Here is a 24,633-nt window from a genome sequence, read left to right as displayed (position 1 = left end):
CATGACCTGATATAACCTAGGTATGAAACTGACCAATAAACGACTTACGAATATTCTCAAATCAAACAGATTTTATTGAATGAAAAGCAAGAGATAGTAATTATGGAGATGGAATGTTTAACATTTAGTCTGAGACCTATTTTAGCAAAACCATTCCAATAATCCCTAATTGCAATTAATAACAAAATGGCTATAATTTCCACTTTTGTTACTCTATTTTCTATAATATTTTCTATAAAACAAACTTGTCATCAAATTTCCACAATTATCCTATAATATTTCTATAAAATTTTCTATAATATTTTCTACAAAATAAAACTTGTTTTACTTTACAAAAGCCATTGTAATTCATTTTTGTCCTCTCTCACCCCACTTCTAGAAGAAGGAGGTCCAATTTGTTACTCTGGGTGCAGAGTTATATTAAGAGTGTGTTAAAAAAGTCCCTGTGAATGAGTAAGGGTAGGGTAGAGGACAGACTTGAAGGGGGAGGGGGTGGGGGGAGTGACAAAAATCTACTACGAAGGCCTAGTATATAATATGGTTCTATGTTTCAAACAAGTCATGCTTCTTGACATTAGGGTCATGCCATTCTGGCTTTTAGTTGTATTCGAGTGGTTTAGGGACCTCCCATGGGAATCCTGGCTTAAAGTGGCCATAAACACAGCTGTCCTGGTAGATGGGCCTCTTAAGATCAAGATCCCTGCAAAATATCCAGTGAAACATGTTTGAGTATCAAATTGGGTTTGTTGATGTAAAGTACAACCGAATGAAGTTGAGTAGTGGAGTAAGGTTGTGAAGAGTAAGGTGTTGTGGGGAGTAAGGTTGTGTGGAGTAGGGTTGTGTGGAGTCAAGGTTGTGTGGAGTATTAGGTAGAATGGAGTAAGGTTGTGTGGAGTAAGGTGGAGTGAAGTGAGGAAGAGTGGAGTGAGAAAGAGTGGGAGTGAGGTAGAGTTTAATAAGGCTGTGTGGAGTTGAGTAGCATACAGTTACTTAGTAAGCTGCAGGTTGTCTGGAGTAAGATTGTGCGAAGTGGAGTAATGTAGAGTGAAGTAAGGTATTGTGGAGTAAGGTTACAAAATTAATTTTTACTTCACAATAATTTTTTCACTTTTGAAAGATTGAAAGAATATGAAAAATAAAACATAGACACTTACCTTATGATCACACCAGGTCTCAGATCAAAGTTACGTTTAATGATCTCTAATAATTCCTCTTCTGTTCGAGAACCAGTACCGCCATAGGTAAATACGGAGATTGACAATGGTTCAGCTATACCAATAGCATAAGAGACCTGTACAAGCACACGATGGCAAAGCTTAGCCGCTACTAAAGACTTGGCTATCCAACGTGCGGCATATCCTGCTGAACGATCAACCTAAAAACATTTTAAAAAAGTGATATTTTGATTCATTCATTCAGTACAAACCAAACACCTGTTTTATCAAACCCTAAAACGACCTCTTAGCAGATCTATAAAAAAAGGGTAAGACTACCTCACAGATCAAACCTTGAAGCAACCTCTGGGCTAATCAAATTCAGGATGACACGGCTAATTCACAGATCGAACCCTAAAACAACCTCTGGGCTGATCAAAGTCAGGGCATGGCTAACTCACAGATTGAACCCTGAAACAACCTCTGGGCTGATCTAGGTTCCATAAATAATACCAAATCATAAAAGGTTACTATCATTATACCTTGCTTGGGTCTTTCCCTGAGAAAGCTCCACCACCATGAGCTCCCCAACCACCATACGTATCTACAATGATCTTTCTCCCTGTCAGACCAGCGTCACCCTGAGGTCCACCAATCACAAACGACCCTGAAGGCTGCAGATGGTAAATGGTCTTTTCATCCAGGTATTTGGCAGGAACGACAGTCTGGGATTCAAAATAAAGATGATGATAAGACAGTTATAACAGTTATATCTACTGCACAAAACATTAAGGGGGAATTCATGCTTTATATGTGGGTATGAGGACTTGAAAGGGGGGCCAATTGTTTCCTATGGTAACATTTAGGGGTGGAGGCCAGGGGGGGTGGGGGTGGAGGGGGTGTCTTTATGGTATTTTTTTATTAAAATGAAATTGGTATCTATATCCTGAATTTTGACTCTTTTCTGATTATTGTTATAGTCTATAAACAAATATTCCCCTCAGGCTCAGTAATTTTTATAAATAACATTTACCTCACCTTTAAAGACTCTCAGATTGGTAAATATTCACTGATAATTATTACTTTGCCTTTGGCAAATAATCGTGAAGGTATTACAAACTATACAATTACATAACGTGAACTTGGGCTACTGTAGTGTATTTGACGAAGTATAAGCACTTGGAGCCCCAGCCAAGTTTTTTGGTGTTTGGTTTGCATAATGATGGGAAATGACAACTTCTCAAAGGAATACCATTGGTGTTATTGCATGGCATTTAAATTTGCAATATTACTGTTGCTTCTGTTGTCACTTTGAAAGTAATTTATTAAAGCATTAAAGTCATCAACATGGAGGAGTACACAAGTAGAGGATGGGCCGGGGGAGACCTGATGGATTACGAGCTTGAGAGTCAAATATCCTAAATCTCCCATCACCATTACAGCAAATAGCTACTGTATTACAATGAATAGTTAACAGGAATCACTAGTAATGTTCTCGAATTAAAACTTGCAAAGCATTACCTAAGGGCATGCACTACAGTAAAAGAAATCGACAATAGATGAAATATCATGTATGTTACCAGTGTAACTTGGGCTGTATTCCATCTGGGCCCATTTGCACAAAGCCTGAATAGCGCTATCTGACGGATAAATATTATCCAGTGGATAAATTTATTGGATAACCTCATCGACTTATCCACTGGATAAGGATTTATCCACTGGATAACACTATCCAGGCTTCGTACATCCGGGCCCTGGTAATTAGTTTCTAATACTGTTACTATTCAAGGTAATTTTGTCAAAAGTAAAAAGTCTTGGTTATGCAATCTTGACAGGACAGAATATAACTCATTCCCAGTATACATAATGCTTACTAAATCTGCTGAAGAACTTATTGACTTCTTATTGATGTTTATGTATCAATGCACACAGTGACATGGCTACACATTGACAACCAGCATTTGGCCCAAATAATGCAATATTATATTGTGGAGCCGAAATTGGGATAAACATGGGATAAACAACATGAAGTATATTTTTGTGAACTTGGATTGTCAACAGTGGAAGATAATAAATAAGCTTGGCATTCATTGCTCTTTTATGAAAGTTAAAAAGTGATTTTCTAGACCCAAATGGTTTTCTTCGTCTGGGAAAAGAAGCTGGGTTTCTCTTAAACTTTCGATAATAACTTTTGGGATACTTCACTTCTTCATGATCAAAATTACAGTTATTCACAAAGCAATGCATTCTAGTTGACATAGGCACATTTTTCAAGACATAACCGACGAAACAACGAACCCTTTTTGTATTTTTCTGCTTTTGTGCAAAAGACCTGTGAGCTGTTTGACTGGAACTCTACTTGGTTCTTGATCACGCGAAACATTTCACGAGGCTTGTGCTCAACTTGAGTAAGGAATTTAGCATAACGAGACCTGCAATATTCCTTCGATAAATATGACTCTTTATTGAGATGAACAAATACAGATAACTGTACAGCTTTTTCGAATATCTCAGTTATGCTGTAGAGATTGAGTTTGACAAAGTCTTAATTTGTTGACACATTTATAAAATGTTGTACAACCAAAACCATCCACAAGGCAATGATCAACACACTCGTTACTGAACGAACGATAAACTGCTGAAGAAACTGTTCAAAATTGCAAACAAAATAATAAACAAAAAACTTATCCTCACTGTCGTTGACGTACAAAAAAAGTCCAAGAATTCTTGATTCTGGAAACGCATTTGTTATCTAGATAGATTCCAATATGGCGTCTATGTTGTTTTCTCTGATCAGACCGCCAAGCAGACCGCAGACCGCTGAACAGCGCAGGCTTACACACTTTCGACAGCGTCGATTTTACAAATTGACATCAGATTTTTATGTGTCTGTCCTCTGGATCCACACACTGCTTTGACAATGTGATGGCGAAATTTATTGTCAATAAAAGGACAGACACATAAAAATCTGATGTCTATTTGGTTTTTACAATAACAAAAATGATAAAAACTTCTCATTTTTACTGATCAAAACAACTAACGGAAAGAGCGCGCCCTCGTTGATGTCAGCCTTATCTGTCTGTCCTCTTATTGATGATAAAAAATAACCAATCAGTGCCCGAGAAAGTTATTGTAAAAAGATAGACTGATAGAAAACCAAAACCTAGACTCTCGGCCTACCACAGGTAGCCCGAGTAACAAGGAATTAACAGTGGCATCTCTAGAGGGGAACTATTTACCTTGACTATATGTTGCATTAACTGGCTTCTCATGTCGTCTAGTTCAATGTCAGCGTCATGTTGCACTGATATGACAATGGTATGGACCCGAATAGGAACAGCCCTCCCATTCTCAAACTTGTACTCAACAGTGACTTGAGTTTTAGAGTCAGGGCGCACCCAGGGAAGTGAACCATCACGCCTACACTCAGCAAGTTTCTTGTTAAGTCCATGTGCTAATACACAAGTTAAAGGCATGAGTTCATCAGTTTCGTCTGTGGCATAACCAAACATTAATCCCTGGTCTCCTGCTCCGACATCTTCGTCCTTTCGTCCCACGTGAACTCCCTGGGCAATGTCAGGGCTTTGTTGCTCAATTGCTTGAAGGACTGCGCATGTTTTGTAGTCAAATCCTGAAATAATAAATCATGCAGTCGTATATATTACTTAGGACATTATAATTAGCCAAGCTATGATACAATTATTACCCAAGGAATAAAATGCATGCAATGTGACAAAACTACACTACACTAGCACCTGCAGGACACAAGAAAGTATCGGGTATGCTCGTCATATCTCTTAGGGGTAGAAAAATAACATCCTTGAACCTTTTAAAAAGACTTTTATTATTTTTTGGGGGTATTTTTTAAAATGTCCGACGAGCACACCCGATACTTTTACCCCAGAGTCCCCCTGGGGCCGCCATGCATACCTTTACTAGAATCATCGTATCCTATTTGCTCGACAGTGTTGCGGACTATCTTCTGATGATCGATTTGAGCTTTGGATGTGATTTCACCTAATATTACAATCATCCCCGTCTTAGCAGCACTTTCTGAGAAAAGAAATAGAGAACGCGTTACCATAAATATATGCCGGAAAGTTGGGATAAAATAATTGAACAAGTTCTTACAAAGTCTTAATTGATTGAAAAAATTGAGGCGGTGAAGACTTATAAAACCTTTTTGAAACAGAGTCAGGGGGAGTCTGATATGAATGACATCCCCAATGACAAACAGTATAAGGTGTTCAAGGCATCCGTATTACAGCGAATGAGATAGCCGATTTACTCAGTAACTGTTTTCGTCTTGATCTTAAAGGTGTATAATGATCAGTTTTTACTACTGTTTTACTATATATTCTTACTTATAGTACACTTACATTTTAAAGCCGTAAGAACTAATGTTTTTTATGCATTTCAGTTGCGCGATGGACTGAAAATCGGCCGCCAAATACACAAAGATGAACGGAGTCCCTTCGCATTTATTACTGAAATTTTGTTGAGTGAACTATAAACAAAAAATCGCACGATAAAACAAAACAAAAAATCGCACGATTAATCGGACACTCGCACTCGCCTAAAGTCTCGTGCAATTACAAGAACTTTCAAAACATTACTCGTGTCTATTAATTTCCAAATTGTACTCGAGATCGTGCGATTTCCTATACAAACGGGAAAATTTTAAAAGTAATTATTCTAAGCATCGCCACCTTTACCGTAATGCATGCTGATGTAGGTCACCCCACCCTGAATTTTTTGTCTCGAAATTTTGTTGGCATCTGCGTCGAAATTTTTGCCTTGATAACTTGAAATTTCGTGTTGTGACAACTGAAAATTTTGAGTTGTGAAATCAAAATAATGATTCAGAAACTTTCTGAAATAAAACCAACAAAGAAATTAAAAAAGTAGAAAACTTTGAATGTCCCTTATGGGCCACCGTAAAGTATAAGTTTCCGATTGGTCGTCGAGAAATCGATCGCCAACATTCATTCTCCATCGCACTACAATTACTAGAACTCAAAGAAAGTAATCGATCCTTCTAAACAAATACAAAAATATATTAACTTGCACTTGTGGAAGCCGTCCGTTTCATATTGCTTCCAGTCTGTTTGAATTAAGATCAAAGGTTGCGAGACACAAATAGTAAAAAAGCTAGACTGCTACAACAGGGAGCCCAAGTAAATTGGCACTGTATTTTAAACGAATCAACACTTATAAAACACAACAGAGAATACGAATTATTATTATTCATTATACATTATTATTTATTTCAGATTTTTCAATGTATAAATCATGTTACTCGTTTTCTGGTTACTCGGTTTACTCGTTACTCGTTACTGCGTTACTCGTTTTAGTAACACCCGGCCAATAAAAGTAAAAATTTTCCGTTCTCTTGCGTTGCTTCTTTTCATAGTGAGACTGGCAAAGAGTCGCATAGTGAGACTGACAAAGAGTCACATAGTGAGACTGACAGTAGAGTCGCATAGAGTCGCGTCTCTTAGCATGCGTCCCTATACACTTGAGAACCAAGCTTACCTTACAAGGTAATCTATACTATTCACTATGGACCACTGCTTGTGGCAGCAGGTTGGAATGCAGCTCAAAATGGAGCAGACAACAATAGGTTTCCAATTCTCAGAAGATCGAAATTATTTTGTTTTGACTTAAACGAATTGAGCTGTAATCGAATATTCATTGTTGACGTCTCAAGAAAAGCCAGCTATAGAATCAGGAAGACTAAGCTTATCACACCTTTTCGATTTTTGCACCTGTCAAAGTATACCCCGTAGGGGGAGGGCGGGCAAGGGGTGGGGATTTGATCAAGGGCTAGAAATTTTGGTCAAAATCCCCAGGGTAGGGTAAGAAACACTGATCAAATGAACACAAATGCCCCCACCGTCGGTGATTTTAATAAAAAAAGGTAACCCATGGTAAGCTCGTGAAGCTTTTTGAGTACCAATAAAGATATGATACTTGGCGACTCTTGAGGGTATTGTGACCCGATTAAGGCGATAGTCGGAGTTATGTTTTGTGCAAACAAACTGTTGTCTTTATCAATTAAATTATTGGCTTCTGATTGGCTAAAATCCTATCTTTTCCGAGATCTGGACCGAGTCCCAGTAATGAGTAATCGATCGATCCAATATATGACAAACCAGGCTGTATTCGGATTGTTCTTCCAACGTGATGATAAATACGACAATCTCATATCTCAAGGTCCAATAAAAAGAGAATAAAGTAAACTAAGAATACTTAAGATATGCTACTGATTACAAGTGATTATGAAGTGATCGAAAATCCAAAATGGCTTCCTCTACAAACAACGTGCATGGATTCTTCTAGTGACGTCACTTGGCGAATACAATGGATTCCATGGTTACGGGAATTACTCAAAACGATTGGCTGAGAAGCGTTATCCGAAAAATGCGAAATCTAGCCACCACGATAGTTCTTCACGAGCTAATTTAAATTGGCATATTTCTTGAAACACTGAAGTATTATATGAAAATATTAATGATATAAAACACAGCATAATTGCACTTTTGCAAGGTCAACAGAAATCAAATCCACTATTGGTTGTCGACTATTGAAATCAAAATGTATCCATAATTAACTATGATGTATCCAAAGAATGTAAATGCTTAGAAGAAGAAAGCTTGATTTTGACGGATTTCTAGAACAATATAATACAATTAAGAAGGCTCTGGGTAGTTTTGGTCTGGCACACCTAGCCGCATTGAAACGGCTACAACTTAGTCTTGATTAACTCGATCCGCAAGCGCTTTCTACACAATGTCAGGAAAGGATTAAAAGTTTCAAAAATAATGAATTAGTTTTTCATTATGACGTAATGATGACATCATAGAAATCGTTTACCGCTTATTTTCTCGAAAACTAGACCTAAACTTTCAAAGCGACTTGCACCAGTCGATAGTATTCATCAAGGCACCCAAAATGTTGCAATTTGAAAAGAAATGTATGAGAGCGTTTTCCAAATATTACGCGATGAATATTTTCATGGACTTTTACTATTATTTCCAGTGTGTCAACTTTATACCCTCAAAATCGGGACTTAGTGGATTCAATATTTTTAGTAGCTAGTATATAGGCACGGATATAGACACTGTCCTTATTGAGTATGAATCAAATTGCGACTTTCTTTCTAACGTTATGGAATTTTTGATATGAATCTAAATGACCCCATTTGTTGTCAAAAGCGATAGAAAATATCGGTGCAAGCGGCATTCAAAAAATCGTCGAACGATTTTATTCTAAATGAAGTCACTAAAAGATGTATCTTTTACAAATATTTTCCTTTAATTTCATATTCATTGAAGGGTTTTAAGGCAGTCAAATAAAAATAAGTACGCTCTCAACTAACAGCACAAGACAAGGAATAACACGGAAGTCAAGCGTGAATAATCAACAAGCAGCTGTGAGCGAAAATAGTTGTGAGCATGATATTTGGAAAACGCCTTTACGCCTCCTTAACATGGTATAAATAGACAAAACAAGACTATTGTGTTGTTATCCAGCGAACCGAAGCGACGCACATGTGGATATGCAAATGAGGTAGGTAAACAATATTCCCGCTAGTCCCCAGTCTGTTCGCAGCCTAATCAAATGCCCGATCCACGGGCCCTTAAAAACGATTAAATGGCCGTCAAATGCCCGAGGGAGGGACAACAAATGCGTTCAAATCCCCACTCTTTGCCCGCACTTCTCCCCAAAAGGATTCAACCCCATAGTCCTCAACGTTTTCAAAATTTAAAAAAGTACGATCATTAAGTTAAGACTTAAATGTTCTTGGGGAAAATTTTAAGCTCTGAGTTTAATTAGGATTCAATTCTTGCATTTATGAAAGTCAAGCTTTGCCTAGAACCATACAAAAGAAACGCGGTGTCTAGATACCCGGCATCCGGGAACCAATTTCAAAATACTAGATACCCGGGAGTTTTCGATTCTTGAAAAAAAATCGTCAAATTAATAAAGACATCTTTGCCCATTGAAAGTATTCTTACTTTATTTAGAATAGTCAAGCGCTTCTGTTAACGATAAAAGATACATAGTTTTGGCGCCTGGGAGCTTGCACGTTTGATCGAAATTATTCTAATTTGGTGTCTTCGAATTGACCTTCACAATCTATGCCATGTGAGAGAACAGCATAAGCGAAAATACAGATCTTTTATCGTTAACAGAAGCGATTGACTATTCTAAATAAAGTAAGAATACTTTCAACTGGGCAAAGATGTGTTTATTTGACGATTATTTTTCAAAAATCAAAAACTTCCGGGTATCTAGTATTTTGAAATTAGTTCCTCTACGGGTGCCGAGTATCTAGAAACTTCGAAAAAATTCATACCACAAGCGACTTTAGCATCAGGATCTTCCTTCAAATGTGCATCCAAAATGGCGTCTGATATCTGGTCACACATTTTATCTGCAAAATGTTAAACCATGCATTGAAATTATCATATTACAGCTTTGTATTTCAGAATGATTTGAGGTACAATTTTGATAATCATTTAAATAATGTGAATTTACCTGGATGTCCCTCGCCTACAGACTCCGATGTGAAAAGGAAAGTATTGTTAGACGTATCTGGTGTATTCATTTTGGTATTTTCAGTAAGACTCTAATATTGTTTTAGCCGGATGTTAGCTCGAAAACGCCACGAGTACACTGCTATTCAGCAGGTCTGCTACTCAAATTTATATTGATTTCATGTCACATCTGTCGCGCAATGTATAAGTGTTGCGTTACTATACATGATAATGAGGCCGAAGAAAAAAGGAAGAAAGAAGGAAAGAAAGAAAGAAAGAAAAGGTATGTGTAAATGCTGTAGATTGGCTGTGAATTGGAATATGGAATTTCAGTTAGTAATAATAATAGTAGTAGTAGCAGGGAATGGCCAGTTCTGGCGATTTTTTCTATGCTTGTCCACGTGATCAGATCGTGACCAAGTTCCTGGAAATCAACACAAGAACTGAAATTAACCCCAGACATCGCGTGATCAGCTCATGTCGTGATATAAAATCCAAGATGACGGACCAAATTCTGAGAAATGCCGGGCGTATTAAAATTCTGAGAAATCCAAGATGGGGACCAAATTCTTAGAAATCAGCCAAGGTAAAAAGCTCAAGTTCAGTTTATTTACACTTTTAGCAAAAGAAGTTACAGAATAAGAAAAGATTAATGACAGATATTTTTAAAAAAACTAATTAAAGATAGTTTTAAATAATGATGTCAATTATGATTGAAAAGTGTGTAGTGGTAAGGAGCATAGCTTTCGATATTCATATCCCCTAAGAGATAAGTTTGACATTTCGTTTTATCTAATTATTGTAGAAATTTTTGTAATTCAGAAGAAAAATTCTCCATACTTTGCTTTTTAGTAGTTTGCATAGGTACTGATCGAATTTCTCGTTTAAAAAGGATTGTTACGATTCGATTGCAGTACATCTTTGAGCAAGCGATTCCATGACAGAAGACTGATAACTGTTGAACTTCACCTTTGATAAAAAATTTTTGTATTATACGCTAAAAACGAACAAGCTGTAGAAGCAGGATCGAGAAAAAAAATTTATACAGTAATATAACACAATATATAAACGGTATCCGGTGTTTTCCCTTATACCTTTCACTTTCGCTTTATTCACTTTCGAAAGCTATGACAAACGAAGGCTTATTTTTATACCCGCTTTTGCTCGATGACTAAAAGTTTGACTTCAAAATAAACGGGTTTATGTCAAGAAAGAATTTTAGGTACAAAACAAGCAATCTAGTGGAGTTTTTTAGAGTTTCGCTTCGTAGTAAAAGTAGTGAATGGACTCTCGGCGTCGTGTGACAACAAACAAATCGAAAGCTATGAGAAACGAAGGCTTTATTTTTATCCCCGCTTTTGCTCGATGATTAAAAGTTTGACTTCAAAATAAACGGGTTTATGTCAAGAAAGAATTTTAGGTACAAAACAAGCAATCTAGTGTAGTTTTTTAAGAGTTTTTTTAGCTTGTAGTAGTTGGGATATATATCTATATATATTTTTGCAAATTTTATTTGCGTTGCAAAAGTCCAGGTCAGTTCAAATAACTCAAAAGGATTTCTGGCCTGACGGGTGCGAATAAAGATTACCGTATTTACTTTAGACGCCGCGGGTGTTGGCGTTTATTTGAGGGCGGCGTCTGTTCGGGGGCGGGTCTAAACGAGTAAATACGGTATACAGTCCGGGCAGCAGTCCGATCCGGGATGGAGAGCGGTACACGTCACGTTTAATTTCTATCGTTTTCTGCTTCGACGACGAGACGAGTACAAGTGAACAATATCTCGAGTACTTTTTACGGTTCTGAAGGTTTATTTAAGTGGTGCAAATGAATGTAAGAGCAATTTTTAATCAAATATTCGTGGAAATCTAATAATTTCTTTAAAAAGGTCCAGTGTTTGTCTAAAATAGAGCCAAACAGTAGGTCCCGGTTTTTCGAAGATCTTGTCAATCTTCAAAAGTAGTATGAGGCTTCCACTCGATTGGAACAACTGTTGTGCTGTATCTTCTTTTCATGTCGAACTCATGCTTTTCTTTTAGGGATATTAAGCGACATTTTTAATACACAAAGAAACCTCGGATGAATGTTTGGTGAATCCAAGGACACGTCATTGACCATGCGGTCTCAATTTCAACTGGACATTTCCTGTTATCGTTTGTGACGCTACAGCCACAGATTCTGCATCTCTCTAACAAAACTTTTTTATTCCCATCCATATTACTGTGCAGATCAAAATTTGAGTTCACATCTCATAAATGACGAGTATGACATTGAGCTTCGGTTTTTGATACACGGGAATGACGTGTTGTTGATTACAATCATCACCGTACCCGACTCTAGTTTTAGCAACTGCTAAAATTTCTCGCGAGGGTTACCGAAAATCTGGGAGGGTTACCACCTCCAAATTTGGCACAAATAATCTACATCTATAAAATTTTCAGTGAAAATTATTTTTGAGCCGGGAAAAATTCGTTAACTTTCCAAAAAAATGTACATCCATTACTATAAACCGAACCCGTAAACACTGTCATGGCGCTCAAGGGGCGCTCAAGCCAAGGTCCGTGCGACAAACTTGTCTGATTTTTTCACCATCGTCTTCATCTCGCAGTTAAATTTTCACCTCAAGCTATTCTTTCGTATATCGCGAGAACTACTATCAATCAATATCTAGTCTCTACTCAATGAAAATAGATGAAAATTCCCAAAGAAATAAGTCGAACCGTAGCCAGTTTTAGAACCGTTTGATAGTGTTATCCAATGGAATTCACGTTAGAATGAGCAATGGCTAACAGCCAATCAGAATCTATCATATATAATCTCGCAATTTGCGGGGGGTCCAGAACTAGACTCTTCCACGGTCTCTCGCTCGTCCGTTTCGTCTCCACGCTTAGAGACTGTAACGGTACAATGACCGAAAGGACTTATATGGGGTAAAATACCGGTCAAAAATACGTGTAGTATACAGTCATGTATTATACAAGTATCATACATGTAATGGCGTTTGGAACGTGTACTAAAGAAAGTGACAAGATACATGTGTCGGGTACATGTATCACGTTCTTGATATATGTATTGAAATTAAAGAGACAGGACGTGATTGGTTGGTACATGTATCACAGTAACGAGAATACAGGACATGATTGGTTGTTTTATTAATCCGTTTTAGTTAATGAAATACAAGCGAGGGTTGAAAGTGACAGATATTATTATACTTGACCATGTTGAAAACCTTTTAATAACTAACAGAGTTCAACAGGCATGAATAACTACTAAGTAAAGTATACTAGTCGTTACTGACTGCAAAATGAGTGGCTTTTCATAAGAAATATCAAAGTTTCTTGAAGTAACCTCTTCACTAATTGCTGAGGTAAAAAAATACACGGAATCAAATTGTTGATGAGCTATTATATTACCAAGAACGTCTCTAAGCCCACTATGAAATATGATGCTTTATAGTCTCACAGTTAAACATCGAAGGACAGCTTCCTTCAGTATTAAATGACGATGTGCAACCAACTTGCTACCCTGGGTGCCAGAGGCCCACACGGCCTCTGGCACCCAGGGTACCAACTTGCCGTTCTGGTTAAAGAACTTTCGTCAAACTGTGAGACGTCTTCATAAAAATAACACGGGGGCAATCAACGGACTTGCGATCATAACTTTGTAATATTTTTGCGAAAAAAAGAGATATACCGGGATGGAACAGACTTAAATGAGTTTATGGAAGAACTTGGAGGAACTTGAGGGCTCTATCTAATTTTTTTTCTACTGGTTTATTGTTTCCATTGAATTTTCCCCAAATAGATTGTATTGTTTACATCTATTATCGTTGGAGGTATAGTATTTCTCTAACATTCAGCACAGTATTACGTAGAAATCTGTCGAAGCATCCTGGCCATATTCTTGTACATGCGCAGTCAATGTCACAGAAAGTGTCAAGTTCATTAGCTTTTTTTTAGTTTCTATTTATTGTAAGTTGTGTATGTGTATTTAACAGGGCTCCTTTTGATAGCAGGGGCATTTTGCCACTGAATGGACCACCCTGTTTTTTATTATACTTTTTTTGTTTAAATAAAGGTTTCTACTCTTTGTTGAAAACAATAGCTTACTTGTATTTGATACACGTATTTATACATGTATTTTGACTTGTATTTCGCGTCATACCAGCGTGCTTTGGGAACCAAAATACTCGTCCACAGTCTCTCTCGTTTCAATATTTTCAAGATGGCGGCGAAAACGAGAGAGACTGTGGACGAGTATTTTGGTTCCCAAAGCACGCTGGGTCCAAGTTTTCGGGACCCATAAGTCCTTTCGGTCATTGTACCGTTACAGTCTCTAAGCGTGGAGACGGTACGGACGAGCGAGAGACTGTGGAAGAGTCTAGTCCAGCACAAGCTTTCTGGCGATGTTTCGCAGACGGTATTTACGAAGAAAATTCCGGATGTGACGCAGGCTAGTCGAACCGCTTTCACGGCAGTTTCCGACCTTGTCGTCGAAAACAATAGAAACGTGACGTCACGACCGCTCTCCAGATCTGGAGAGAATCCCGGACTCGTATGATGGTGGACCATTAGATAATTGATGGGGGGGGGGGGATTGCAGGAATTTTGGCTGCATGATATTTATTTGTTTGGCTCAAGCCTTGCACGTTATTCTTTGCGTACAGTTAGATATTTTTCTTCTAGCAAAAGAGGTTGCACGATATTTTTTTGAGGTTTAATTGCTTGCTCGGTTTTTTTGGGGGGGCCCGGGTATTTACGCAACCCTCCCCCCCCCATCAACTATCTAATGGTCCGTTAGGTAGGACAAGAAATTTGATTCCATTGATTTTTACACGTGCATTGGTGACCTGGTATGAGACCACTTATGGACCAATCAGAGACTAGTTCTAGCCCTCTTGCGTAATAGAAAGCCATGCTTGTTTTAATCTGAAGTAAAATCAAGCATGAGTCATTTTACAAACTCTTTCTATCAGAACGGTCAACCTGCGTCCAAGATATCCAAAATGGAGAGCATGGACACTCCAAATAACACTTTTTTATTCACATCGGAGTCTGTTGGCGAAGGACATCCAGGTATTTTGACTTAAATATAAATATTCTGAATGGCATTGTACTGTATGGCTGCACTGAGCGTGGTTCTGCACATTATTCAGCTCAAACGCTCCAAACGTTCACACTCTTAATACTATTTAAACCTATTTTTCGTAGATAAGATATGTGATCAAATCTCAGATGCTATTCTCGACGCTCATCTTAAAGAAGATCCCAACGCTAAAGTCGCTTGTGGTAAGAAAATTATAAAGATTGCTTGTTCATGGAGATTAATATTCAAAAGCTAGCTGTGCTCTGGGAAAACTCGGGCCCATAATTCAGCATTTTTTTCTTTATGTAATCTCTCTATTAAATCAAAATCAATTATTGTAATTTCAAAGATTAATAATATAGAATATTTAGCTATGAAATTATTTAAGACTTATTTTAAAGCTTGAATTCTGTATTTAATCGTACAACGCCCATGTGTCTAATTAGAAGAGCTGAACAACTTCAAACTCTGGCCTACTAAATATTCAATACAGTTGGGAATAAGCTTATTTATCCATTGTCCAAGAAGGATTATCAGTAAAGGAACCTAGATTTCGTAATATTTTTGCTTCCATGCGTATAATTCATTCTCCTACGTGTGTCTTACCCAACATTTATTTGTTCAAAAAGTAATGTTATAGCGACCAATGTTTAGATGTATACTGTAAAACTTGCATGCATAACAACGTTATATATATATTGTTATAAACATGAGTAATGTTTTGAAAAATATGATTAGGGATGTGTTCTATCTGAGCCTTATTTTTTCTCTTCTTTCCCAGAGTTAATTGTGTAACGTATTATTGTGCAATACAAAGAAACTTTAACCCCTGTTGCTAATTCTGTGGAGCAATTACGATTTTATTTCTATCGTTATATAGGGAATGTTTAAAATATAAAATCCAATCAAAAAGCGTTAATGTAGCTGCATATGCAGCTTATTATGGCTATTAAAGGATTTTAAATATATATTTTTCGGTTTGCTATAGGTATAATATACTCTAGGGATTTATTTTGTGTATTTTTATTTTATGAAGTTTGCCAACGTGTCAGTGTTTACCGAAGAGCTTGACATTTCCTGAAACGTGGACAATGCATTTTTTTAAAAAACTAGTTTAACATTCCCTACAAGATCTAGACTCTCAAATCACGTACTGTAAACATTCAAATGACAAAACGAGTATGAAAAGCTTGAACTGCAAGTTTTAAAACCAGACTTTCTGTACAATCCTTGAACTTTTGAAGTAATTTGATCAGTGAACATTAGATTTCAGATTCTTAAACGCTTAGAAACCCTTACTTATTAGGCAGTTATGGCTGTGTACAATAAATGTCATTTCGACTGGGTTTTTGAAGAAAAACTTTTGAAAAATAGCTTAGTAGAAATCATAAATCATAAACAGGAGTTACATGTTATATAATACCATCAAATAACTGGTTTTACCAGAAGGACACAAGATAGGACTAATTTGAATAAGCAGGGCTAAAATGGTGTCGTATAACAAAGGACATTACAACACTACAAGACAATAAGGCCTGGGTCGCACTTGAACCAATTCAGAACAAGTTTGTTTAGATAAGTCAAGAAACCTACAACAAACAAAACCTTGCTTTTCTTTGGAAAAAATTCAGTCTTAATTGATAAAAATATATTTTTGAGAGCTCCTAAGGTTCACATAACCTCAAGGGAAGGAGTGAAGCTGCGCAAGCCACGTCACCCTTGAAACATGAATTCAAACAACAATTTCTTAAAATCATTACAACTGGGAGGTACTCCTTGATCAATATGAAACTGGGAAACTGGGACAATGCATGCAAGATAAAATTTAAAGCAGTACCACAACAACAATTAGTAATTCTTCAAGTGATTCACATATGCCTTCACCCATTCCCAACCTTCTCCTGAAGACTCGTAAACATTCACAGGATAATGTCCTTACATAGCAAAGGGATTGTTTAATCGCAGTGCGACCTCAATAAACTTGCATTCAATTGTTGAGAACATGTTTCAGGTAACAAATTGTTTTACAAATGTCAGAACATCCCTAAAATTTAGTTCGAGTGCAACGTGACCTATTTTATTATATAATTACCAATGAAATATCTATTTTTCTCTATTTCGAAAAATTGATATCTTCACACGTGAAAATAACATGTTATTTTCATGTGTGAAAATAACACCATAGTGATGACTATTCAAAAATACACGGAAAGAATTGCCTGAAAAAGCCAAAACATACTTCATTGATAATTATATAATAAACAGAATATTACATGGGCGCTTGGAGATATGCAATTTATCTTCTCGTGTTGAAAATCTCTCACTCGTGAGAGATCTTTTCAACACTCAAAGAAAAATTTTGTATCTCCGCGCGCCCATGTAATATCCTCTATTTATTACGCATGCTTTAGCAATATATAATCTTTCTGCTAATAAACAAACTGATGTAGGTAATTATGATGTAAATCTGATTTATATTTTTGGTGATATGGTGATATCAAAAGAAATATGTTGGTTAAATAGAGAGATTTAAAAATTTTGTTAAGAATTTAAGACAAAAAGTCGTTTCTTTGGTAGCAACCTGTGCATGAAAGAATGCAAAGGACATCTTTGTTGCTTAAGTAGAGAAATTTTAAAATTTGGTTAAGAATTTAAGACACCAAGTTATTTCTCTGGTAGTAACTTTTGCATGAAAAAGAAATCTTTGCTTCATTTGCAAGTGCATCACTTAATAGCCATAGTAAGTTGTTTTCATTAGGTATGAACTAGTAATCTTTTATATGTACGCCAAAACGACAAATAAATATTCAGATAAAAAGATATAACTAGCTAAAAACTAGTGTGAGCTGCGTCGGTGTTTCTAATGAAACAGTAATGATGAAAAGGTAAATTATACACCATGAAAAGATGAAAAAACTTACTGACGTTTCGGACGCTAGTCCTTCGTCATCGTCCGACGAAGGACTAGCGTCTGAAACGTCAGTAAGTTTTTTCATCTTTTCATGGCGTATAATTTACATTTTCATCATTACAAATAAATATTCAGTGAATGCAAATTGCCCATCATTACCCTGAGAATAGTTCTTTCAATATTTACATATGTGACAATCAACAACTCCAAAGATATAAAAATATATGAAAGATATAGTACTTCATTTTACAGTCCCATTCAGTGACCACAAATAATAGTTTCTAGCCGAGTTTCCATGCATAGCTATTCTATATACTATATAGTTACTATAGTGTATCATGAGCGGTAACTCCAGCCTCGGCTAGGAACTATTATTGGTGGTCGCTGAATGGAACCGTAAAATGGAGTATTGGATTTCATCAAATTGCAGAGCAAGCAGTGCTGTTGCAGTATATAGAAACTATTGTCAAAGACTTCAATCAAGTATTTTTTTGCTAGGTCAAATTAGAATCTAAAAGTTGATTTCGATTTAAAGAGAAAGGGCTTGAGGCAACATATTACTAGCTCACACTACCCCTCATAGGTTTGTGTTTCATACTGTATGCCACAAAGTTGTACAACTAAATTGTCTTGTAAGGATTGAAAGAATGTTGTTTATTTTCAGAAACTGCGGCCAAGACAGGCATGATCTTGCTCTGTGGTGAGATCACGTCTAATGCCAGGGTTGACTACCAAAAAGTTGTGCGTGACTGTGTCCAACAAATTGGATATGATGACTCCAGTAAAGGTATGTGTAAATGCTGTAGATTGGCTTTGAATTGGAATGTGGAACTTTAGTTAGTAGCAGGGAATGGCCGGTTCTGGCGATTTTTCCTATGCTTGTTCACGTGATCAGATCGTGACCTACGGTGGCCCACAAGTCTCACAGCAAAACAAAAACTCACGGCAAAACAAACTAAACTCACGGCAAAACAAACTAAACTCACGGCAAAACAAACTAAACTCACGGCAAAAGGCAATAAATTCACGGCAAAATAAACTTAACTCACGGCAGAATAAAGAAAGCCACGGCAAAATAAACTAAACTCACGGCAGAATAAAGAAAGCCATGGCAAAATAAACTAAACTCACGGCAGAATAGAGAAAGCCACGGCAGAATCAGAGGAGGGTGATCAAGTCGCGTGAAGCATTTGCATTTGACTGTCGTTGTGTGAACATCTCCTGGCAAGAAAGTATTATGAATGCCAAATCTGTCTCACCAGTTTGGTGTAGATTTTCTTGCAGTTGGTGATTTCCTGTATCTACACTGTGTATACTTTCAATTTCTACATACTTGTATGGTGAAGTCTCTGCCATTTATGTCGATAAAACTAGTTGGGGGCCACGTTAGCTTCACTGACAACCCTCGCGAACGAAGGATTGTTTTGTTTCCTGACTGCCAAAACATGAGAACTAAATGACGAAAGGTGGCCTTTGACCATAAGGGCTGTTACTTGCCTCAAAATGTTAAGTGGTGGATATTTCATTTGATAACTTTATTCAAACGCGATTGATTGAGCTAGAACATCGAGCATCCAAAAACCGATCGGCTTGGAATCACATACCCGGAGACTAAGATGACAAACCTTGAACCGATTTTTCTCTTCAAAAATATCTCCTAAAACCATTCATTTCATTACCAACATTCATTTTTAATTATTTCTTGTCAAGCTTAGGTTCTTATCATTGAAACTTTTTTTTTTGGAATAATTATAAAGCGTTCTTATTGTTTCAGGGTCAATATTGAAGTCTAAAGTCTTTTAAAGGTTATGATAATTTGATAAACTTTGCACTGTAAATTTAATAGTATTTAACCAGACGCCATTTGTATTTACAACATCAAAACCGCTGACAAATTGCTCACGGTAAAAAAATCAACAGGGAACCCACGGTCGTTGCCCATCACAACCTTTATTGTATTCTGCCGTGGCTTTCTTTGTTCTGCCGTGGCTTTCTTTATTTTGCCGTGTTTTTGCCATTAGACATGGTTTTTAGTGGCGTCGCCAAGCTGACTGATCTAAAGCTGTTGTTGTTTAATATATCAATAGTATATTACACCTTTCACCTCCCTGGAGCTGCTAATTGGTTGAGGGCAAATGACTTTCTCTAAGTATAGACAAATCCAATTTCATTATTTTTCAACCTCATTAAAAAATCTTTCTCTTTCATATATATGACAGTGTGTTGCCTTCCTATGATCCTTATTATCGTTCTTCGTCATGTTGACTTTTTTCTTGAATCAAAGCTTTGAATAAAGCTTTTTGACTGTATCTGTAAACTATCAATGGTTTAAACAGTTTATCATCACAACATTTAACCATAAAACAGTAGCCAGACGCTTTGTGTTTCTGATATTGTTCTGTATATGATCTTACAAAAACTTTTTACCTTGGCTGATTTCAGAATTTGTGTCACGAGCTGATCATGTGATTTCTCAGAATTTGGTCCACCATCTTGGATTTCTCAGAATTTGCATATGTCGGCATTTCTCAGAATTTGGTCCACCATCTTGGAATTTATATCAATTTAGAGCTGATCACGTGACTTCTGGGGTTATTTTCAGTTCTTGATTTCCAGGAATTTGGTCACCAGCTGATCACGTGGACAAGCATAGGAAAAATCACCAGAACCAGCCATTCCCTACTACTTAGTTTGATACACTGAGTATATTTTTGACGTTACAACTATTTTTTCTGTTATTTCTTCAGGGTTTGATTATAAAACCTGCAATGTACTTGTGGCTTTGGAACAACAGAGTGTGGACATTGCTCAAGGTGTGCATTTAGGCAGACATGAAGACGACGTTGGAGCAGGAGATCAGGGTCTTATGTTTGGTTATGCAACTGACGAAACAGAAGAACTGATGCCGTTAACTGTTGTATTGGCTCATGGCTTGAATAGAAAGCTTGCAGAGTGCCGTCGCAATGGCACCTTGCCTTGGGTGCGTCCAGATTCCAAGACCCAAGTTACTGTAGAGTACAAGTTTGCAGGAGGTGTGGCTATTCCTCTACGTGTGCATACTATCGTAATATCTGTGCAGCATGATCCCTCAATAACCGTAGAGGAACTGAGAAAAGAGTTGAAGACCAAGATTATTAAGGTATGCAATGTGATAATCTACAATTTATAGGATGTTTTTGAGCCTGAAATATAGTTTTCTTGCTCCAAACATTGATACACCTTGTTTTGTTCACGAGGGTATAACATAAAGCACAGAGGCCTGCTCATTAGCAATCTGGCCCTCAATTCCTGATCAAATTGGACCTCGGTATATGAACTTGCGCAATTACTTGCAACCAGGTGTAACTTGCAACGATGTGCAACTTGCAACCGTGTGCTCCAGGCAATTTCAATTCTATCAGCTTCACCATGATTTGGCAGCATTTCCTGTCAAGTGCGCAATATTCATAAGCTGAATTGCTAGTAGGTAGCACTCTTTCTGGCTGACAGCACATGGTGGTCAGTGTTTGTATTTCATTGAGCAAATGTTTCTGAAAAAAAGAATTCAGAGTATTAGGTGGGATTCAAACCTGTAGCCTTCTGTTAGACTAGTCAGATGCTCTGACCAACTTTTTCTGACAAAGAATTGCTTGATGAACACAATTCACATCTTTCTTTTTACTTATTGGATTTCAGCCTGTTGTCCCTGCCAAATACCTGGATGACGACACCATTTACCATCTGCAGCCTTCAGGGTTGTTTGTGATTGGTGGTCCTCAGGGTGACGCTGGTCTGACCGGGAGAAAGATCATTGTAGATACGTATGGTGGATGGGGAGCTCATGGTGGTGGAGCCTTCTCAGGAAAAGATTATACCAAGGTATGTACGCTGTTTGTCAATGCTTTGTCAATGCGAGTGTATGTCAGGGAATCAAGAATGGTGTATGTATTACACTCTCTGCGAAACCAAACTAAGAAAAAAAAGATTTGCGAGTTAGCTGTGCCCTGACTTTTATCACCCCAGAGGTTGTTTTAAGGTTTGATCTGTGAGTTAGTTGTGCCCTGACTTAGATCAGCCCAGAGGTTGTTTCAGGGTTTGATCTGTGAGTTAGTCATGCCCTGACTTAGATCAGCCCAGAGGTTGTTTCAAGGTTTGATCTGTGAGTTAGTCATGCCCTTACTTAGATCAGCCCAGAGGTTGTTTCAGGGTTTGATCTGTGAGTTAGCCATGCCCTGACTTAGATCAGTCAAGAGGTTGTTTCAAGGTTTGATCTGTGAGGTAGTCAGACCCTTACTTAGATCCGCTAAGAGATTGATTTAGGGTTTGATAAAACAGGCGTTTGGTTTGTCATAAATGAATGGATCAAAATATCATTTGTTTCTTATGTTTTTAGGTTGATCGCTCAGCAGCATATGCAGCAAGATGGATTGCCAAGTCTCTAGTAGCAGCTAAGCTATGCAGGAGAGTCCTTGTGCAAATATCCTATGCTATTGGTATTGCCGAGCCACTGTCAATTGCAGTTTTCTCCTATGGAACTAGCGAAAAATCTGAAGACGAACTGCTTCAAATTGTTAGAGAAAACTTTGATCTTAGACCAGGAAGAATTGTCAAGTAAGTTCCTAAACATTTTCACAGATTATCTGAGCAACAGGGTTGTCAATAGAATGTGGCAGGCAGTTATGAAATTAGGCAGTAAACCAAAAAAGCTTAACTTTTCCTGCAGTTACATCCTCGGTAAATAAATTGTCATAATTGAAAAAAGAGATAACAACTTCTTATTTGTCCATTTTCAGGGATCTTGATCTAAAGAAGCCAATTTACCAGAAAACCTGTGTTTATGGACATTTTAAGGAAGGATTCACCTGGGAAGTTCCTAAGCCTCTCAAATATTAACCCACAAACAAACTAAATCATCAATTAATGGGAAAAAATCTGATGCAGCTATTTTTTTATTGTAATTCTTTATTGAGATATTGTAATTCGTTATTGAAATTTGAATCTTATCAAATCTGTGAACTGGTACTTAAGGTGGTAAGCCAGAGCAAAGCTAAAACCCTCTTTCTACTTAAACATTCAAACCGTATATAAGTTTTTAATTCCAAGATTTTTTGCTATGTACTTCAGCAATTCCACACTTGGCTCTATACTTGACACAATTCTACTTCTTCATACATCAACTGGCTTTAGAAATCTTATGACTAATGAATTATTGATTTAGGTAAAGTTAACTAGTATTTTTCTAATGTAAATATAATTAGATGCCAATGGGCCTTTCCACAACTTCAAGCCGTGTTAAATATGAGCCAGCTCAAATTTTACTCAACTTGAAGTTGTGAAAGGCCCATTGGCACTTTTCTTTAGTCGTTTCAAACAAGGCTCATAAAAGACCTCTTTGGCTTGGGGTAATGTTTTCCCATTTCAGACCACGTGTCATTCCCTTGAGAATAAGATTCTTTGTTTGAGCTGTATTCATGTGACTTCTCCAGTGCAACCTAGCGCAAACCTTAAACAAAGAAGTGATACTCTAGGGAATGACATGTGGTCTGAAATGGGAAAACATTACGTCAGAGCGTAAGAGGTCTATTTACCTATTATGCATGTTCTTATATGATTTCTGAGCCCATTCACACGGCTTACTGCCTCATCTATCATAAATGTTATTAATATTATTAAATACGTCTTGAATTTTTTTTTTGTTCTTTTCGTTGCTGATAAAAAATTGGAAACTTTCAGGCTGTGGCCAGAAGTAATAAACTTGGTATTTACTCTACTTGTGTGTAAATCTGTTATTGCGGAAGAGTAGATTATGGTTGATTGGTTGAATTAGCCAATTCCAAGCCAATTGAGGAAAAAACTGCGTAGAGTTGACATTGCAGTATTGATTCTACATTAAGTGAATAGTTGAATGGTGAAATATTTCTTCATTTGAGTGTTGCGTCTTTAAGTTATGAAGGTTTATACTTCCATTACATTGCTGACTGTGACGTCATCCCAAACTTCATTAAATATACACATTTTGACAGGTTCATACAAACAATTTTTAAAAACAATCCTCATTATACTCCACAATATTTATTGTAAATCTGATGTCTCATGATGGCTAGTGTTTAGCATTAAAAATCAAAACAAATACACTCAAAAGCCTGGGGTGACGTCACAGTCAGCAATGTAATGGAAGTATAAACCTTCATATCTTAAAGGTGCAACATTCAATTGAAGAAATATTACACCATTCAACTATTCACATTATGTAGAATCAATACTGAAAGTATTGTATCAGGGGTTAATGATAATGATTGAATGATGATGATTATAATTTATGAAGCGCCCTTTCCTATGTGGATATAAACAAAGGTGCTTTACATGGAGTTGTGAATGACAGATCTTGCTTTATGCAATTTACAAGCATGAGAGATGGTTAGTATGGAGTGGAGGCACTGAGGGTGGTCACTGCCAGGATTTCTTTTTACGTCCTCAGTGGTTCTTTTATGTCCCCCATTTTTACTGTAGGTTAGGAAGGGTTGGGAGACAGGGCCTACGGTTTAAAGTCCAAGAAGACTTGAAGGTCTAACCATTTGCAAATATTATTACAAAGGCAGCACCTTCTCGGTTATTTTAAGACCCTGAGTGTTGGTCCAGCCGAGGCGTGAACCATGACCTCCCACACAACAGACCGACGCTCTTATCAACTGAGCTAACCGGGTGGCGGTTAGGTGCACTGTAAGACATTAGGGACTTTTAGATAAATTGGATCACTGTAAAAAGCTTTGTGATCCAATTTATCTATAAGTTTCTACTGTTTTATTCAGAAACGCTGACGCAGTCCACGCTAGTACTACTAGTTATCACCACTTGTTTTAAGACATATTATTCCAAGATGATGTCTATTTTGAAAACAGTCCCACAGTGCACTACAATTCTCAACTTCAGAATGGCTAATAGCTATAGGCTCATCCATTGTATG

At 37.2% G+C, this 24,633-nt stretch overlaps 2 protein-coding genes across 2 annotated transcripts; one reads left to right on the top strand and one right to left on the bottom strand.

Annotated features, from left to right (window-relative positions):
- Positions 1-53: 53 nt before the first annotated feature.
- LOC148905755 (S-adenosylmethionine synthase-like) lies at positions 54-9,855 on the bottom strand. Its single transcript, XM_089039793.1, has 7 exons — positions 9,699-9,855; positions 9,517-9,594; positions 5,085-5,207; positions 4,394-4,785; positions 1,697-1,879; positions 1,155-1,375; positions 54-700 (listed from the first exon to the last, which is right to left on the bottom strand). Exons 1-7 carry the CDS (start codon positions 9,766-9,768, stop codon positions 598-600), a joined length of 1,170 nt encoding a protein of 389 aa, XP_088895919.1. The 5' UTR covers positions 9,769-9,855; the 3' UTR covers positions 54-597.
- Positions 9,856-10,165: 310 nt separating this feature from the next.
- Positions 10,166-23,439, top strand: LOC116303936 (S-adenosylmethionine synthase). Its single transcript, XM_031713563.2, has 8 exons — positions 10,166-10,283; positions 14,670-14,769; positions 14,905-14,982; positions 18,355-18,477; positions 20,438-20,829; positions 21,366-21,548; positions 22,063-22,280; positions 22,463-23,439. Exons 2-8 carry the CDS (start codon positions 14,700-14,702, stop codon positions 22,560-22,562), a joined length of 1,164 nt encoding a protein of 387 aa, XP_031569423.1. The 5' UTR covers positions 10,166-10,283; positions 14,670-14,699; the 3' UTR covers positions 22,563-23,439.
- The last annotated feature ends 1,194 nt before the right edge of the window (positions 23,440-24,633 follow it).

Source organism: Actinia tenebrosa, unplaced genomic scaffold, assembly GCF_029948245.1.
Source record: "Actinia tenebrosa isolate PJP-AT-01 unplaced genomic scaffold, QUT_ActTen_1.0 PGA_scaffold7__59_contigs__length_16204524, whole genome shotgun sequence".
NCBI classification, from domain to species: Eukaryota; Metazoa; Cnidaria; class Anthozoa; order Actiniaria; family Actiniidae; genus Actinia; species Actinia tenebrosa.
The sequence above is the reverse complement of the archived record's forward strand: the minus strand, read 5'-3'. Positions and strand labels throughout refer to the sequence as shown.

Coding starts and splice junctions, on each gene's coding strand:
- LOC148905755 (XM_089039793.1), bottom strand. CDS start 9,768: ATGAATACACCAGATACGTCTAACAATACTTTCCTTTTCACATCGGAG. Junction 5,208..9,516: donor TGATGCTAAAGTCGCTTGTG/GTATGAATTTTT, acceptor TTCTTTTCTCAG/AAAGTGCTGCTAAGACGGGG. Junction 4,786..5,084: donor ATACGATGATTCTAGTAAAG/GTATGCATGGCG, acceptor TTATTATTTCAG/GATTTGACTACAAAACATGC.
- LOC116303936 (XM_031713563.2), top strand. CDS start 14,700: ATGGAGAGCATGGACACTCCAAATAACACTTTTTTATTCACATCGGAG. Junction 20,830..21,365: donor TGAAGACCAAGATTATTAAG/GTATGCAATGTG, acceptor ATTGGATTTCAG/CCTGTTGTCCCTGCCAAATA. Junction 22,281..22,462: donor AGACCAGGAAGAATTGTCAA/GTAAGTTCCTAA, acceptor GTCCATTTTCAG/GGATCTTGATCTAAAGAAGC.